Source organism: Setaria viridis, chromosome 2, assembly GCF_005286985.2.
Source record: "Setaria viridis chromosome 2, Setaria_viridis_v4.0, whole genome shotgun sequence".
Classification (NCBI taxonomy): Eukaryota; Viridiplantae; Streptophyta; class Magnoliopsida; order Poales; family Poaceae; genus Setaria; species Setaria viridis.
This window is the reverse complement of record NC_048264.2, coordinates 366,447-383,661: the sequence shown is the minus strand read 5'-3', so window position 1 is coordinate 383,661 and position 17,215 is coordinate 366,447. Positions and strand designations below refer to the sequence as shown.

Here is a 17,215-nt window from a genome sequence, read left to right as displayed (position 1 = left end):
TTCTTGCTTGGCTGGAAGGTTTGCTTGTCACCCTGTCTAGTCTCCTCTACCTTGCTAGTCTGTTGGTCATCCTTTACAGCAAGGAAAGGAGGTCCTTTTACACACATCTTGTTCCTTGTCTCTCCGAGCACGCAAATGGCTCACGTCAAGCCATCAAGCAACATCCTCATCGAAATGGCTTTTCGAGTCCTTTGCGTCTTTCTCGGCTCCTCTCTTTTCAGGGGGTTCGATTTCGATCGCTGCATTTGTTTCTAGCGGGCTCGACGGGCGGAGAAGGAAATCGAGAAGAGAAGAATGCCGGCCCGTCAACTCATGGGCCGTATCTCGTGAGGACTCTCCATCCAGTTGACACATGGGCTATCTACGAGATACGGCCCAACAACGATAACAGTCCCAATCCAACACGTCCCCCTTCTCTTCAGATAAAAATCTGGCAGGGGCGACCAACAAGAACCCTAGTCTTGCGGATCCATCCCAATCCCATATTCGCATCCGTCGCTGCATCTCCTCTCCCCACTTCTCCGCCGGTGAGCATCAGCTTTTTTCCTTGATTCAGATCTCTTGGTGAAATTCGCCAACTCTCTTCGTTTTTGTTTCTTCTCTAATATTCCTGTGCTCTGCTTCTTGCTGCTGCTGTTCTTGTGTTTACCAGGACTCCTTTTAGATTCTCCGACATGTCGGACTCGGAGGAGCACCACTTCGAGTCCAAGGCCGACGCCGGCGCCTCCAAGACCTACCCGCAGCAGGCCGGCACCATCCGCAAGAACGGTTTCATCGTCATCAAGAACCGCCCCTGCAAGGTACGGTACCGGTGCATCCCCCTCTCGCTTGTTACGACCATAAAGAATTAATGGCAACACAAATCTCCTATTGTTTGTTGATTTAGAGGTGTCGCGGACAAACTGCTTTGATATCTATTTTGTTTTCCCGTACTGATTTGTGCGCTCTGAAACTTGCGGTTACTTGCGGATTCAGAGGCGTCCCAAGTGTGAGACGGATCCAGTAGATTCACCCGCAAGACGACTTTGCAGTGTAGTAGAAAGCTTTGATCTTTCGATGCGCTTTGTATAGTTTCAGTCTTGGTCATGATTTGTATCTGAATTACGTGATCTTTGGGGCTGCCTAGGCATCTGCGGCTCCCCTGTTGTGGTTCTGGATGTCTTCCTTTGAATCTGTCTAGACTTTTTTTTTGTTTAATGATGAATGGTTCAACCACAAATTAACCCTGGCTGTCAACAGGATACCTGTCCTGACCGTCAATGAATATGTTTCAGTTACATATTTGTAATACTGCAAAAAAATCCAGCAAGGTTCTTTGGAGAAAGCAGAGAGTTCATATCTTTTTTGCAAGAATTTAATGCTCCTTGCACTGTTTATTCTGCAGTTCTGAACGACATGTTTAGATCTGCAATGCTGGTTAAACTAGGACTATTTCCATGTAGTTTGTATGCTTCTACTTGCCAAGGGAGTTCTTTTTTATCACTTTTGCTCCCAGCACCTTCCCTCTGTATAGTTGCTATCTGTAGCAATGTCCTTCATGCATGAAATATTGTCTGAATTCATTATCTGTTCATGCTGGTATGAGTTGACATGCCATTCAATTTGTGTCATCAGTGTCTGGATTGATACATGTTTTCATACTGGAATACTGGATTTCAATATTTCTTACTACCCTATGTTTGCTTGCCACACCATATTCCTTTATAGTTTGTACATCCGGTAGCCATATTCTCTCTTTAGATCTTGCAATCCAACAAGTTTTGATCTGACAATAATTCCTGTATACTCTCTTTAGGTTGTTGAGGTGTCCACTTCCAAGACTGGGAAGCATGGCCACGCCAAGTGCCACTTTGTCGGCATTGACATTTTCAATGGAAAGAAGCTTGAGGATATTGTTCCCTCATCTCACAACTGCGACGTAAGCTATCAAGTCTCACGTTCTGGTTCAGTTACAAGTGCACAGAATTTGTTTGAACCTTTTGTTTCCCACTTGCATCATACAGGTTCCTCATGTTAATCGTACTGAGTATCAGCTGATTGACATTTCTGAAGACGGATATGTATGTTTGCTTCCAACCTAGTCTTTCTTTCATTCAGCAACTTTGGCAATGCCTTCCTGTTTATAACAAGCAAGGAGGCCATTTTACAGGTTAGCCTTTTGACTGAGAGTGGCAACACTAAGGACGACCTGAAGCTTCCCACTGATGAAGCTCTGCAAGCCCAGGTCAGTGCGCTAGCTCAAACTTGGTCAATGGCACAACAGCTTTAGCCTCTATTGCTTCTGTGCCAACTCTCTTACTCACTTTACGTGCAACCTTGCAGATCAGAAGTGGATATGATGAAGGGAAGGACATTATCCTGACTGTGCAGTCCGCCATGGGTGAGGAACAGATTTGTTCTCTGAAGGAGATTGGTGGTGGCAAGAACTAAGCCACTCATTGCTCCTGCTGTCCGCCTGGGATACATGTGGTCTATTGCTGAGTGTTCTGAAGCTTAGTTGCGATACATACATAGGCATTTCAGTTATCTGTGGTTTTATTTTATCCCCGAATTCTTGAGGTGTTACTTTCTACTTGGTTGTCTGTCTCTGGAATCCCTTTAAACTTAAGTGGATGGTGTAATTCTGGTTTACTCATCAATGTGAATTGCAATATATATAGATTCGTTGCATTATTCGATTCGGATTTGCCACCATTTATCTGTTAGGGTTGGTTGTGGACTTGTGGTGAAACGTGTAGTGGGCTCCTCCAGCAGATGAAGCAAGCCAACTTGTTGATGCAAATGTGTAGTTGTTTTTTCTGTTTAGGCAGATGAGATTGAGAAGTCGATGAAATATGTTTGCCTACAGTACGAATGTTTGCCACAAACCCTTGTTTTTTTTACACTATTCTGCATGATCCGCGTTTTCATTCCGTGTTCTCTGTTTTGAAAATTTGCATCTCAGACTGGACACCTCCAAGATCATCCATAAACTTGGCATTTCTCACCATTTAAAATCGTTAATTTATATTCTAAATGAGGGTGTCTTTAGTTATCTTTTAAACAAATATCGCTCACTGCGGCTGCGCTCGGTGAAGAACTTTAAAGATAAGCAGCATGAGCTACAGGCCAGCGAGCCACTCCTACCTCGCCGCGTCAGCCTCCCATGTCCACCGCCGCCGCTGCCCTGCTCCCGTCCCCCGGCCCGGCCAGACAGTCGCCCGCCGGCGGCCAGCATGCCACCCTCACGGCGGACCGCGCGGCGGCGCTGCTCGCGGGCTGCGCGTCCGCGCGCCGCGCGTCCGAGCTCCACGCCGCGGCGGTGCGCGCCGGCGTCGACCGCGACAAGGCCGTCGACTTCCGCCTCCAGCGCGCGTACGCCGCGTCTGGCCGCCTCGACCTCGCCGTGGCGCTCCTCCGGCGCGCGCCCGACCCGACCGCCGTCTTCTACACCTCCGCCATCCACGCGCACTCCTCCCGCGGCCTCCACCTCCCCGCGCTCGCGCTCCTCTCCGACATGCTGTCCCGGGGCCTCCTCCCCACCGCGCACACCCTCTCCGCGTCCCTCCCCGCCTGCAACGGCCTCGCGTTCGGCCGCGCGCTGCACGGCTACGCCGTGAAGCTGGCGCTCTCCGGTGACTCGTACGTCGCCACGGCGCTCCTCGGCATGTACGCGCGGGCGGGGGACGCGGCGGCGGCGCGCGCGCTGTTCGACGAGATGCAGCCGGAGCCGCACGTGGTGTCCGTGACGGCCATGCTCACCTGCTACACCAAGATGGGCGCGCTGGACGACGCGCGCAGCCTGTTCGACGGGTTGCCCAGGAAGGACTTCATCTGCTGGAACGCCATGATCGACGGCTACACGCAGCACGGGCGGCCCAACGAGGCGCTCCGGCTGTTCCGGCGGATGCTGAGGTCGGACGTCGAGCCCGACGAGGTCTCGGTCGTGCTGGCGCTCTCCGCGGTGGCGCAGCTTGGCATGACAGAGTCCGGGAGGTGGCTCCACTCGTTCGTGAAGAACAGCCCTCGAGTTCGCCTCAACGCCAGGGTCGGCACGGCGCTCATCGACATGTACTACAAATGCGGGAGCCTGGAGGATGCCGTCGCCGTGTTCAATGGCCTGAACGATGGCAAGGATATCGTCGTGTGGAACGCCATGATCAACGGCTACGCGATGCACGGGCACAGCAGAAAGGCAATTGAGATGTTCAGTCAGTTGCGGGCGCAGGGCCTCTGGCCGACCGACATCACCTTCATCGGCGTTCTCAACGCTTGCAGCCATTCCGGGCTGGTTGACGAAGGGCGCAAGTTGTTCAAGTCAATGGAGCAGGAGTACGGCATCGGGCCCAAGATCGAGCACTACGGTTGCATGGTCGACCTCCTCGGCCGAGCAGGGCTCATAGAAGAGGCGTTCGACCTTGTCCAGAGCATGAAGAAGGTCAAGCCCGACGCCGTGATGTGGGTGTCGCTCCTCGCCGCCTGCCGGCTTCACAAGAACATGGCGCTGGGGCAGCGGATCGCCGACTACCTCGTCGCCAACGGGCTCGCCAACTCCGGGATGTACGTGCTCCTGTCCAACATCTACGCGGCCGTCGGGAACTGGCGTGAGGTCGGGCGGGTGCGGTCGATGATGAAAGCGAGCGGCATCCAGAAGGAGCCCGGGTGCAGCGCCATCGAGGTCGGGCGGCGGGTGAGCGAGTTCGTCGCCGGCGACACGAGCCACCCGCGCACCGACGAGATCTACGCCAAGCTGGAGGAGGTGATGAGCGTTGTGGTGAGGGAGCACGGGCACGTGCCGCAGACGGAGCTGGTGCTGCACGACCTGGACGAGGCCGCCAAGGAGAAGGCGCTGGCGGTCCACAGCGAGAAGCTCGCCGTCGCGTTCGGGCTCATCAGCACGCCGCCGGGGGAGACGATCAAGATCGTGAAGAACCTCCGGGCCTGCGCCGACTGCCACGCCGTGATGAAGCTGGTGTCCAAGATCACGGGGAGGAGGATCGTGTTCAGGGACAGGAACAGGTTCCACCATTTCGTCGACGGGGCCTGCAGCTGCGGGGATTACTGGTGATGCTCAACGTCATGGCAGCTGGATTCAGATGCAGAGTTGTAGTCGATCGGCAACGGGTAAATCTGAACCTTTTAGTTTCAGCTTGCATTGGTTAGATGGATGTTGTTGTGAGAGAGAAGGAAAAAAAAAAAAGAGGAATAGGATGTCAGAGGTTGGATAACGGTGCAAAAGCCATCGCCACGGACATCGGCGGGAGATGCCGCCGCCCCCTCTGCCGTATGCACGGGCGGCCAGGGAAGTGGAGCTGCACGAGGCGGGCATACCCCGAGTTTTCCGGCGGGTGATGCTGTCGGCGCCGTCTTCACCCACGGTCGGGGAAGAGACGAGGCTTGAACGTCCTGCGCTGGGGCTGGTGTCCGTCTTCTTGCCATGCCTTGCCCTCGGCATCTCCGCGGCTCTGACCCGTGCCCGCCCTCGCCGCCAGCGCCCCGTGGCGAGGGCCGGCGATCATGCTGGGAGGAATCTTGCCGGCGCTGGTCGCGGTGGTGTTAGGCTACATGCACCTCTTCCCGCCGCGCGCGCCCTCGTCAACGTCGGCTTCGGCGTCCCCTCTGGTGGTCAGGGGCTCTTGTGGCCTCCTATGGTTGCACCTGGGTGTTCATGGCCATGGCCTGCCTGGTTGCCATCCTTGTCGCGGGCGTCGTTGCCTTCTGGGTCTGCCTTGCTCGCGCATACGGTTAGGATGATAATAATGTAATAGATATCTCGCTTATGTTGTTTCGTAATCAAGCAGCAGGACGTGTAAAAGAACATGAGTTCTCCAATGCATACATTCACAGAGGGTGCAAACGTTTCATGAATTATTGCCGGTGTTTATTACACAAACCTTGTTCCAATCAAAATGAATGATCTTATTTTTTTTTATGTGTTACAACATTACAGCACACTTGGATACAAGTCTGAAGCATACAAACTGAAAGCAATCTGCAAGTCTATCCGACAATCTAGGCAAAGCTGAGGTATGGTGAAACAAAGACGCTAACTGAAAGCAAACCTATAGCATTTGCTCAAATTTATTCTGTAACCTATGGGTCAACAGAAGTTAGTGCTGCCACAACGGATCCTGTTTTACTGAAAGCACAACTGACATCGGTGTAATCTTTCAAGCACCTGCTTATTTTTATGGATGGGTACAGCCAGGGCTTGACGGCGTCAACAAATGCGTCAGGATCCGGAGATAGAATTGCCTCCCAATCAACTTGGACATCGGGTGGAATGCTGGCAGTAACATCCATGTTTGCTGCTAGGAATAAGCCTAGCAGCACTATGTAGCCAACAACTGCAGAGCCTCTCGAGAGAGGCATAAAGTTGTACCTGAAAAGAGCCCCCCACATTGATTAGACACATTTTGTTGGAAATGAAGAGAGAGGGAGAGTGGAAGTTGCAATCCTTACCAGTAATATGTCATTCGCAATATCGCGTCCTTCACAGCATCAAGCGTGCCGGGGTCACGTGTGGGGTTTGTGTCATTGCAGTATGCTTCACAAATCGCCTGCAGATCACAGAAAAGGTCAAAGGTTCCATCATAGATACAAGCATTATACAAATCTAAGCACACGTGTGGTCTGATATGACTTTTCAATTGCAATCGGTTCATGTGCTAAAAATGTGATCAAAGAAGGAATCTGGTGTATTACAGTTGTAGAATACCATACTCTGTAAACTCCCTGTTTCTCCAATTCTTAGTAAAATTGTAGATCATAAGCAATGTTACAATAAACAGAACTGTACCTCCCAGGCTGCAGTCATTTCTTCATCATACTCCTCCCATCTTGATGGTGTGCAAGGTGTTCGTATTGCAAAGTCAAATCCTGTCTTGCCCCTGCAAAATACCATCAACACAAGTAAGCTGGATAGCAGCAGAATATAGTGAAAGAGAAACAAAAAAAAAAGGTGTGCCTAGGAAACTTGCATGTTCTGAGTGGTAATTCTTGTCCCTTCAAGACGCCTCCTGAAAGAGCACATGTTGTGTTAATATGCAAGCGCAAGAATAGAGCAATACTCTTTTTTAAGTACTTTAGCTGCAGTCTGATGTAGGTAAATTGAGTTAATTACCCCTGAGACGCCATACTGTCACATCTTGTAGCAACCCAGTAGGTCTCACCAACTATATGGTACAAATCTGAGCATGACGATGCAACTTCTATCTGCAGTAGTAATTCTCATGAGAGAATTGATTATCGGAAAAAAATAACTTTCACATTACCAAAACACTATGACTAAAAATACTACGGGCATCAATCAACTCCTAGCCATCTTAACACACCCAATTACCCAAAAGGAAATCAGCACTAAGATATATCTCTAATGGAGCAAAAACAGATACTATACCACCCTGATGCGGCAAATCCATTTCGAAACATGCTAGAAATAAAGTCAACTAGTTTTCTGAAGTAATCACTAATCTACATGATCACCCTAAATGAAGGAGACATTGATATGATCATGAGCTCATGGCGCTCGACAGACTGCTGCATAGCTTACCTTCTTCAACTTTTCAATATCTGTAAGAAAGATCGCACGGTCCTCTGCATTATTGACATACTTCAAGTCAAGCATTATGGTCTTCGCAGTTTCCAAAACTCTGTATGAGAGAAAATAAGATAAAACCATTAGTAACTATACAACGGCAGCGAAATAGCCTTTTAGTCCCAGCAAAATGGGGTAGGCAGACCACTACTGACTATAAATAACCAAATAGCAAGTAAAAGATGGTGAGCCTCATCCAACCTTTGGTAATATGGATAGTACCGAACAACTTTTGCTTGACCAAGAAGCATTGGGGTATGAGATCCAAAACCAGAATTGAACTCTTCACTGGTATGGAAAAAGAAAAGAAGTTAAGCAAGAAAATTGTTAAACAATTTATTCCCTGTAAAAGCATTTAGCTCACCTCAGCTTATTGACCCAAACAACTGGATCACAAGGTTCAGAAATTTGCCTCCACTTAACAGCAATGTTATAGACATCCAGCCAGGAGAGAGAGATACCAGAGAAGACCCTCTCTTCATTTGGGCTGGACGTTGGAGAACCAGACAAAGTGCTGGTGCTACAATAACCTCCCCTGTTCTGGCTCATGTTAAGCTTATCTCTTCTCCTAACTAACTTTGCGATGTTCTTTGGATTCCTTAGAAAGCGCCAAGCCTTGGACACTTTCTGAGCAATCTCAATAGCAGCCAACCCAGCCATGCGGTACTACAAAAGGAAAATAGAAGGTTAGCAAAACAGGAAACTTTCGACCACAATGTACCAATAAAACAGAAGTATCACAATAAATAATATTTTAAAATGCACAAATGACAACTAGAAACTGTAAGAACTGAAACAACCAATAATCCGTACACAACTCACACATTCCATAATTCTGAGACACTGAAGCCCTCTGGTATGAACTCTAAACATGCATAACATGATGGGGAAAAGGAAGCTCATAACCTAGTACATCACTAGCCACCATCATGCAGCTCAGAACTACTCTATTGCTCAACTTATGCTAGCATGTATAGAGAGACAGCTCATAGCAGTAATATAAAAGGCCATTCATCAAAACTTGTCCAGATAAGAAATGACCAACAAAAAAGCCATAAATGTCTATTCTCCCAGCAAGCTTTATTTATCCTTCAGTAATATCCTCAGCAAGAATGTTCTATGCAATCACCCACGTGATGGAGTAGAACAAACTCACCACGTCTTCCTTGTATATCAACAAAAGAAAAGCAAGGTAAGCATCACAAGATACTTCCTCTTTTGTAAGCATCGATGTTTCACCATATTAGCTGTCGTCAACCTCTCAAATAATGTCACACTGAACTCCTAAAAAATTCTAGGTGGACATCTATCCCATCCTTAATTGCAATCAATCAATAATTCAAACAAATACAGGAAGTGAGGTTGTGGTGCAGCACTCTTCCATTTAGAGCAGTTGAACAATTAAATACATGATAAATTGGATGACGGTGAAGCAATAAGAAAATGTAAAGCTTCAAGAGGGATACCTGACGTTGATTTGGTAAGAAGCCACGACAATTGTATTGGATCTTCTTCCCGATTGAGTCTGCAGCTAGAAGAAGGGTGGTTTGCTGCTTTGTGAATTTGAAGTCTTGCTTGTTAAGGCGCCCACTTCTCAATGAGATCCGCAATGGTGGCTGGCGATAAACCTTTTCAGCCACATTTTTGGGGTGTAGTCGTTTGCACCAATATTCCTATTGTCCATATAGAAGCTCTATATAAGTTTTAAGCATCACAAAAGAAATGCAACAGTCATACGAGATAATCTTAACCTTAAATAGTGGGTCAACATCATCATCAATGTTGAACTGAGAGAACTCTAAATTGGCCTTTGAAGCAATATACAGAGCCATTTCCTTCTGCAAGAAGAACCAGGTACAAGAATCATGATTAACAGCATAGAAATAATAAGATGCTTATAAATTAGGGCAGTAAATGAAGTCTGCAAAATAGCATTCCGCAGACAAAGGGTATGTATTTAATAAAAGAAGCTGGAGCTGAGATCATGGTAGTTGTTGCAAGAAAACAGCAGGTAAGTTTACCAAGAAGAAATTATAATCTACATAAAGAACCAGGTGGTTCCATATAAATATAAGATCAACATGGCTACTGCAAGTGTAAAATACACAGATCCTGCGATTCTACAGGAGCGCAGATTCATGATAAGTTGTGGATTAGCATCTTCCTGAGTATAAATAAAAGGAAACTAGGGTTTTATTGTTTGGGGCATCTTTTTACACAGTTAGTAATGTGACATTGACAGGAAAAAAAATTCTTTTGCATGTTCTTAAATGGCTTTGAAATTTATCACAGAAACACATGGTTTTGACTCCTCAAAAAAAGAACAAGCTCCACAGAACAAGCATTGAAAGGGCAGAGGGGGGAAATTGCATACCTGATAGAAGGCCAAACATTGCAACACAAATTTATCCATGGAATCAAGTTCCAAATCGAGTACATCATCATAATCTTTTATCTTCACAAAAAGAAATTATATATAAATATCATGACGAAACAAAGTCAATTGAAAATATTGACTACATGCTGCTACTCAAATAGAACATGAGAAAAGAGTAGCATAATGATATATATGTATGCAACCAATGATACATGCATCCTAGATAGATCCTTATAATCTCTAGTGAAGATGTTAGCATATGCTAATTCACCAAATCAGATGGTGGCATACCGCAAGTTTATATTCTCCAACTGCATGATGGCATGAGGCACGCAAGTATAGGCACTCTATACTTGAACTCTCATATGTCAAAGCAATTGATAATTCTTTAATAGCACTCCTGCAAAAAAAAAAGGGAAGGTGAAGGACCATCTTAGGAAGCTACCAGTCCAGCATTTGAGATGAGCAATTGGATACTAGTACAAGCAAAACCGTATATATTAGCACTAAGCAAGGAAGAATCAATCTATGATGGGAGGAACAGCTTGGGCATCTATTATATAAGATAACTTAAAGAGCCTTCATGTTGGAAAGAAAAAAAATCAAGATGCCAATCATAAACTGTATATCATATACAACTCAAGACAGTGGTGTCTGCGTTACAAAATCTCACTTGTGCTCTCTGCTCAAATAGAGTTGTGCACTGTAACTTCCTAAACACCAAATGTTTCAGTACGGAAGGAAAATAAAGCACCGCAGTCGCATAAAAAACAGCATTCCTATAGGAAATCATGTACCACATGTCCACACCAGCAACCATAAGTACACAAGGAAAAAAAGGCACCTGATTCCATGCTGAACATTAAGAAGCAATGACTAAAAACTGCCAATAATTATACCCAACTAAGCAAAGGTCTAACAACAAACAGGCAGCAGAGAAGTAAACAACTTAATATGTTTCATCGCTTAAACAGGCCACACGTTAGTGCCTGGAGAAGGCATCTCTATGACATAAATAAGAAATAAGAATCAGTGAAAAGGATACCTATGTCGACCCATTCCATGGTAGAGGATTCCACGAAGATGGTATGCTTTTGCAAACCTAGGAAATAACCAAATAAATTAAACAGTTGACCAAATAGATTTCAAAAAAATTCAGTTGGGTAGATGACAAAAAACAATAGTTTACCTTGAATCAATTTGAATTGCTTTCTCAAGGCAATTCAACAACTTCTCTGGATAAGCCAAATCAAGATAAAGCTACAACACAAGCAATGGTAGTACCAATAAATCAGTTACTCTCGAAAGATCTCAGTAGTACAAAATTACAAGCATACGCTTCATTACAGTCTAAACAGGTTATAAAACTATGCTATGCTAAAACCAATTCAATTTTTTTGTGGCTTTCATGCAGTTTTGATGAAAGGAAATATGCTTACAACAGACATATAAGACAAGAAGAAAAAAAGACATGGCAATGCACACTGTGTTGGAGATAACGGAATGTACCTGAGCAAGGTGAGCCCAACAGTCAAGAAAACTCTCATCATACTTTATACCAACAAGATGCTCATCTTCAGCACGTTTGTACTCTCCAAGTGCTGAAAGAGTAAGACCCTATAACAATAAGAAGGAATTATCGTACAAAATAGTGTAAAAGACAAGGTTTATTTTCTTGTTTCAAGTTTACAAGTTCATAAGAAAAGCAAGATTAGTAACTGCCTCAAAACTAACAAAAATTGAGCAGTAAATGCGCTACTGCATGCTTTTGAACAAAATTCACCATGACTTTATTATTGTTACTAATACCTTGTTCCCTCTTGTATCCTCTTTATTCGTAGCTCTTGTTGGGATTCATCTCTAGCCTAACCAACTTGCTTGAGATTAAAGGGCTTTGCTGCTGCTACTGTTGTTCTATGGTCTCATCAATTGGATTACTCAAATTTTAACATACTTCAACGCTGAATTTGACATTGTTGGATTACAAAATTATACTAATTTACAAAGAAAGGATTCTAGATGAAATGGCCTTTGTGGAAGGACAATGGTGGAGGAAACTATGAAAGAACACTATGGCAGAAAACTCGCGCAAAGTAAAAAAAAAAAAAGAATCTCAAAGGAAGTATTCCCATCTGATCATAGGACAAAATGCTTAGAAGGTTGTGGACAACCAACTAGGGAATAATAAAAGAAATACTTGGTGTTAAAACATTTACTTACTAAATAAGTGTGAGCAGAGCTGTTCTTCTTGTCACACTTCACACATGTTGAAAGATCTTCAAGTGCACAGTTGTAGTCCTTGAATTTGAAGTTCACAATTCCTTCACAAGTCAGGATATGCTATCAGAATAATGAGTAGATGGCATGCTCTAGCATTTCAGCTTTATATTACTAAAAATACATGAAGTGAGCATAAAGACTTATTGTCTTTTTGTTCCCATCAAAAGATATATGAGAAGTGGCACCACTGGTGATAATAATTCAATCATGAGTACAAAGAGTAAGTGAATAACCTCTTTCATGTAAAATATCAGAAGAATTTGGTTCAAATTCCAATGCTTTGGTCAAATCCTCAATGGCCTGAAAAGTAATCCAAATGCAATATAGCTCCATGTTTAAAAAATGACTTACTAGATGATCTGTAATCACTTTTTTCTCACTGACTAAATACAGGCTGTAATTTTGTTGAACCAATCAAAACAAGTCCTGAAATTTAGACAATACAGAAGGTATACCTCCTTGAACTCTCCTAAAGCAGCGCGAGCTTGTCCCCGTCGCTTCCATGCCTCCCCAGCTGATGGGTTAGATTGTATAGCCTGCAAGCAAATTGAGGTCATTCGCATTTTACGCAACAGATACAGAAGACATAATTAATATTTAAAGTTCTACCTTGGTGAAATCAGAAATAGCAGAATCCAATTCTCTTTGAAATGCATAAGCTGTGCCCCTCCCGATCAGTGCCTCAGGATACGTAGGAGTTTCTCGCAATATCTAACCGGTCAATTGCAAATTGTCAGGTTCCTTCTGTGCATAGACATAATGAAACAAACAATTGTGGTAATAGATCAAAACCTGGTCAAAAATGGATATCGCTTGGTCATACCTTCCTTCGTTTACCTGAAAAGGTGTAATTCAGAAATTATTTAACATAATAATATAGCATCTCTTTGTATATTTTCAGCACCTTCCGGAATATTTTTGTCAGAGGCATAAAACCATTTTGAACAAATAAATATGGCTAATTAGTTCTTATGTTTTCTGCAGTGGTAAGCAAGAATTAGAAATACAGCCTTGGCCAGCATTCAGATGTTTGATGAGGGTATCAACTACAATATTTTTTTAAGCAAAGTTCCTTCAGAAGCTACAGCAGATGCCATTGTACTGAATAATTCGAAAATACCTGTGCAATGCCTCTGGAAAGTCGGAAGTCCAAGCTTATGGATTTTGATGACTTTGAAATTTTGGTGGCAAAGAGTGTTTGATCCAGCGATATGGTTTTGCAATCATCAGAACTTGTTCTGTCAGTCACATCTTCAGCTCGGCCATTTATTTCTTTCACTGCTTTTGCTTTGTTTTTCTTATCTGGCTTGGGGGCTTTCTTGGGAGCTTGAGTCCTTGTGCTGTCTTTCACTGGACTGCTAGAAACTTTATTATTGTCCACTTTGTTATTATGATTCGGTAACTTGGTATCACCATTTGATGAAACTTTGGAATTACCAATGGCCTCTTCACAGACAACAGTTTTTGTATCAGCCATTGTAGTTGCAGCGGACGACGTGTCAACAACACGATCTTCTGAGATAACAACTTTGGTATCACAAGGCGATGCATCCATGACACTATCTGCAGGCTCAGTTGTCTCACAAATTTTAACAGAAGAAACCAATTCTTCCAACTCAAGCAATTGTTTCAAGTCCGTTGTGTCACGGACAGCAACTTCATATCCTTGCTTCCAAGCAACCAGAGCATCCTCTTTTTTATCTAGTGCAGACAGTGCCTTGCCTGGCAACAAAACACAACAATAGTGTAAAGATTACAGGTAACATTTGCTTCAGAATAATCTCCACATTACACGGATAGATCGCTATACAGGGAGTCATGCTATTATCAAAAAGGGTGTTTACAGAAAATGATAGTTGTATTTTGCCGTCAAGTTCGAAAAAGCAATTAGACATTTCTACCCAGAGGATCCCAGATCTTGAAAGAATTACTGTTTTTCAAAGGTGTCGCTGATTCCAGAGGCCGAAACTTGTTATTTTCATTAATACAAAAATGTAAAATGCTTGGTTGAAAAAAAAAAAGGGGGTACTAACGTCATGTGATTCACACTGCGTCTAGTGCACACTATCTGGAAACAGTAATTCCTATACACTGAAGCCACTCGAATCAGTAATCCCGAGTGAGCTAACAATACAGAATTACACTTAACGTACATCTAGTACACTGGTGCAGAGCCATACATAGACTAAACAAGCGAAACATAATCCCGCCACTACCAACTGAAGCCAAACTACGCCAAGCCGCAGGAACAAAATGCTGCGATAAACAAGGGACAGCACAACAGGAGCGCGAAGCAAACCTTTGAGGACGTAGGCCTGGAGCAGGGCGGGGTCGAGCTGCAGCGCGCGGTCGCAGTCCTTGACGACGTGCTTGTGGAGCTCGAGGTGGGAGTAGCAGAAGGCCCGGTTGCTGCGAGCGAATTCGGCGGGGTCAGGGGGCCCGAGGCGGCAGAACAGATCAGGGAGATCCCGCGGATCGGGGGAGGAGCGGCACACATACCAGAGGTCGTGGATGGAGGAGGGGGATCGCGCGAGGATGGAGTCGAGGAGGCGGATGGCCTTGGACCAGTTGCGGATGCTGCAGAGGCGCGCGAGCTCGGCGCGCTCGGAGGACATGGCGGCGGCGGCGGCGGTCGCCGGCGGCCGGCGCGGTGGGTAACGGGCGAAACCAGCAAGCGGTGGGGGGGAGGGGATTTGCGATTCGGGGCTCTCCTCTGCTGCTGCTGCCTCTCTTCTCTTCTCTTCTGACTTGTTCGCTTTTTACGCGCCGGGCCCTCGCATTTTTCGGTTTTTCCGTTACGCCTCCGTTGCTCTCTGCTTTCTCTTTCGCTGCTGCGATTTCTTTTTGTGCGCGGGGCTTTTTTGCTGGAAGCACGTGAGTGAATCCTAGCATTAGCATTAGGGGCATCGGGTCAAACTGCATCGTGCATTATTTTTTTTTAATCGAGTTGATAGGATGCATTATTTGTATTGTGCTGGTGCGCAGTAGAGGGCTGGAATTGTTCGTCGCTTGAGGTGCAAGGATACCATGCATGCATGCATGCATCATGTCCGCCCGACAGGCTGAGACAAAGCTAAAGCCCCCATTGTTTGCTCATTGCCTTCCCGGGGCAAGGATCGATCATTCCAGGCTCCAGATGTGCTTTGTTTAGCAGCGTAAGACAGACTTGCTCTCGCGTTCAGCATCTCAATTTGCTTTGCTAGTAGACAATCATCGATCGTTTCTCCTTTCCAAAAATTTGCTAGCTTCACTATTGTTTTGTTTGATGAGCTCATCAGTTGATTGCAAAAATGTGGTCCAGTAAAATTTCATGCACTCCAGAATCAGAATAGGTTTCATGATATAGTTTGCACACAAAGAGGAAAAACAAAAATTCCACTCATCCCAAGATTAGTAAAAAGGGAAGCTTTTGGTTGTTGGTTGCAATGTAGGCCACAGAATAAATGGTAAAGTTGAGTTGGACGGTTGAGGCACAAACCTGCCCCTCTCCATTTTAGACATCCATCCACACTATTTAGGCTAATGAAAACAGGGACAGAAGAAAATGAGCACAGATCTTTAGTGGAGAGGCAAGGGACGTAAGAAGTTGCCTAATTCTTGGATTGAATTAGGCACTTCTTCGTCCCACAATCCTCTCTTTATTTGTAATACATATAGTTCCAATTTTTAACCACAGGGTCTAAGCATTCAATTATGGAGGGATTGGTAGGCCTCTTGAAAGTGCGGGTGGTTCGTGGGATCAACCTTGCCTACCGCGACGCAAGAGGCAGCGATCCATATGTTGTCCTACGACTTGGCAAGAAGGTGTCTGTCCTCTTCCATTCTTTCTTTCCATTCCATTCCATCTATGTAGCATTTTTGGCACCATTCCTTAGTGTTTTATTCTGCAGAAACTCAAGACAAGTGTGAAGAAGAGATCTGTCAATCCCATCTGGCATGAAGAGCTAACTTTGACGGTCACACATCCCAGTCAAACACTTAAGCTTGTGAGTAGATTGTTTTTCTTGTCCTTCTTCTATGCTTGTGACTGCTCACATCCATCTCTTTTTCTTTCAATCCATACAGGAGGTGTTTGACAAGGATACTTTCAGCAGAGATGACCCTATGGGAGATGCAGAGATCGACGTAGCACCCTTGATGGAAGTTGTAACTATGAACCCGGACGACATTAAGAACGGCGCCATCATAAAGTCTGTGCGGCCAAGCACCCGGAATTGCCTTGCAGATGAGAGCCATGTTTGCTGGAGGAACGGTAGGTTTGTCCAGGACATGATTCTCCGGCTCAAGAACGTCGAGAGCGGAGAGATACAGCTCCAGCTGCAATGGGTAACCATTCCTGGCGCCAAGTAACCCTCGATTTCCCTTTGGAGATCATAGCTCTTCCTCTCATTGCCATGGGAATCTTCCGAATCGATGAGTTCGACGACGTGTTGGGATGCCAGCACCCGTGTTTACCTGGGAAACGAAGCATTCCATTTCAATCGCATTTTCACCTGTTGTGAATGTCGGATTGTAACTTAACCAGCAATGGGTTCAGGGTAGTCTATACTGGTAGAGGGGAAATGGGGGGAGAAAATAATTCAAGTGGTAGGATCCTGTTCTGTTCTTTCTGGCAACACCATATCCTTGTTTGCTGCAATGTGATTGAATTTCCTGGACAAGACTGTGTGTCTGATCTGTCAGTCAAGTGCAAAGGCCGCCGCTGACGGTTACCAGTCTTTTGTGTGGGCATCCGCATCACCAATTTGCATGATGTGGCGAGTCGGAAAGTGGCGCGCCACGCGTCGTCGCCGTTGGCCGCTGCGTGCCGATAACCACCGCAGGCGACCCGGCGAGGCGATAACCCAACCAGTGGCCATTGATCCTCCCCAGCTCGCAATCCCTCCACACCAAAAATTCAATTTTGCCGTCGGGGGAACGAGAGGATGCCGTCTCGTTTCCACATTATCCTCTTGAGTAATCTGGCACTGCTGCCTGCAGTG

At 45.5% G+C, this 17,215-nt stretch overlaps 4 protein-coding genes across 4 annotated transcripts; 3 read left to right on the top strand and 1 right to left on the bottom strand.

Annotated features, from left to right (window-relative positions):
• Window positions 1-372: 372 nt before the first annotated feature.
• LOC117845039 (eukaryotic translation initiation factor 5A) lies at window positions 373-2,673 on the top strand. The gene is made up of 6 exons (XM_034725912.2): window positions 373-527; window positions 653-800; window positions 1,796-1,918; window positions 2,004-2,060; window positions 2,150-2,224; window positions 2,323-2,673. The coding sequence occupies exons 2-6, from the start codon at window positions 675-677 to the stop codon at window positions 2,428-2,430; spliced, it is 489 nt and encodes a 162-aa protein (XP_034581803.1). The 5' UTR covers window positions 373-527; window positions 653-674; the 3' UTR covers window positions 2,431-2,673.
• A 142-nt stretch (window positions 2,674-2,815) lies between these two features.
• Window positions 2,816-5,850, top strand: LOC117845031 (pentatricopeptide repeat-containing protein ELI1, chloroplastic). The gene has a single exon (XM_034725903.2). It carries the CDS (start codon window positions 3,146-3,148, stop codon window positions 5,045-5,047), a length of 1,902 nt encoding a protein of 633 aa, XP_034581794.1. The 5' UTR covers window positions 2,816-3,145; the 3' UTR covers window positions 5,048-5,850.
• Window positions 5,826-14,934, bottom strand: LOC117845030 (suppressor of RPS4-RLD 1). Its single transcript, XM_034725902.2, has 23 exons — window positions 14,733-14,934; window positions 14,533-14,642; window positions 13,354-13,955; window positions 13,026-13,070; window positions 12,843-12,944; window positions 12,689-12,769; window positions 12,467-12,533; window positions 12,174-12,274; window positions 11,463-11,570; window positions 11,143-11,213; window positions 10,999-11,055; window positions 10,245-10,353; window positions 9,951-10,031; window positions 9,328-9,414; window positions 9,043-9,249; window positions 7,941-8,242; window positions 7,778-7,864; window positions 7,532-7,631; window positions 7,103-7,194; window positions 6,960-6,998; window positions 6,779-6,869; window positions 6,442-6,539; window positions 5,826-6,361 (listed from the first exon to the last, which is right to left on the bottom strand). Exons 1-23 carry the CDS (start codon window positions 14,846-14,848, stop codon window positions 6,073-6,075), a joined length of 3,042 nt encoding a protein of 1,013 aa, XP_034581793.1. The 5' UTR covers window positions 14,849-14,934; the 3' UTR covers window positions 5,826-6,072.
• A 239-nt stretch (window positions 14,935-15,173) lies between these two features.
• On the top strand, window positions 15,174-17,121 carry LOC117845038 (protein C2-DOMAIN ABA-RELATED 4). Its single transcript, XM_034725909.2, has 3 exons — window positions 15,174-16,037; window positions 16,124-16,219; window positions 16,299-17,121. Exons 1-3 carry the CDS (start codon window positions 15,927-15,929, stop codon window positions 16,581-16,583), a joined length of 492 nt encoding a protein of 163 aa, XP_034581800.1. The 5' UTR covers window positions 15,174-15,926; the 3' UTR covers window positions 16,584-17,121.
• The last annotated feature ends 94 nt before the right edge of the window (window positions 17,122-17,215 follow it).

Coding starts and splice junctions, on each gene's coding strand:
- LOC117845039 (XM_034725912.2), top strand. CDS start 675: ATGTCGGACTCGGAGGAGCACCACTTCGAGTCCAAGGCCGACGCCGGC. Junction 801..1,795: donor TCAAGAACCGCCCCTGCAAG/GTACGGTACCGG, acceptor TACTCTCTTTAG/GTTGTTGAGGTGTCCACTTC. Junction 2,225..2,322: donor ATGAAGCTCTGCAAGCCCAG/GTCAGTGCGCTA, acceptor GCAACCTTGCAG/ATCAGAAGTGGATATGATGA.
- LOC117845031 (XM_034725903.2), top strand. CDS start 3,146: ATGTCCACCGCCGCCGCTGCCCTGCTCCCGTCCCCCGGCCCGGCCAGA.
- LOC117845030 (XM_034725902.2), bottom strand. CDS start 14,848: ATGTCCTCCGAGCGCGCCGAGCTCGCGCGCCTCTGCAGCATCCGCAAC. Junction 14,643..14,732: donor TCCTCCATCCACGACCTCTG/GTATGTGTGCCG, acceptor ATTCGCTCGCAG/CAACCGGGCCTTCTGCTACT. Junction 6,540..6,778: donor AAATGACTGCAGCCTGGGAG/GTACAGTTCTGT, acceptor TGTGATCTGCAG/GCGATTTGTGAAGCATACTG.
- LOC117845038 (XM_034725909.2), top strand. CDS start 15,927: ATGGAGGGATTGGTAGGCCTCTTGAAAGTGCGGGTGGTTCGTGGGATC. Junction 16,038..16,123: donor TCCTACGACTTGGCAAGAAG/GTGTCTGTCCTC, acceptor TTTATTCTGCAG/AAACTCAAGACAAGTGTGAA. Junction 16,220..16,298: donor CCAGTCAAACACTTAAGCTT/GTGAGTAGATTG, acceptor CAATCCATACAG/GAGGTGTTTGACAAGGATAC.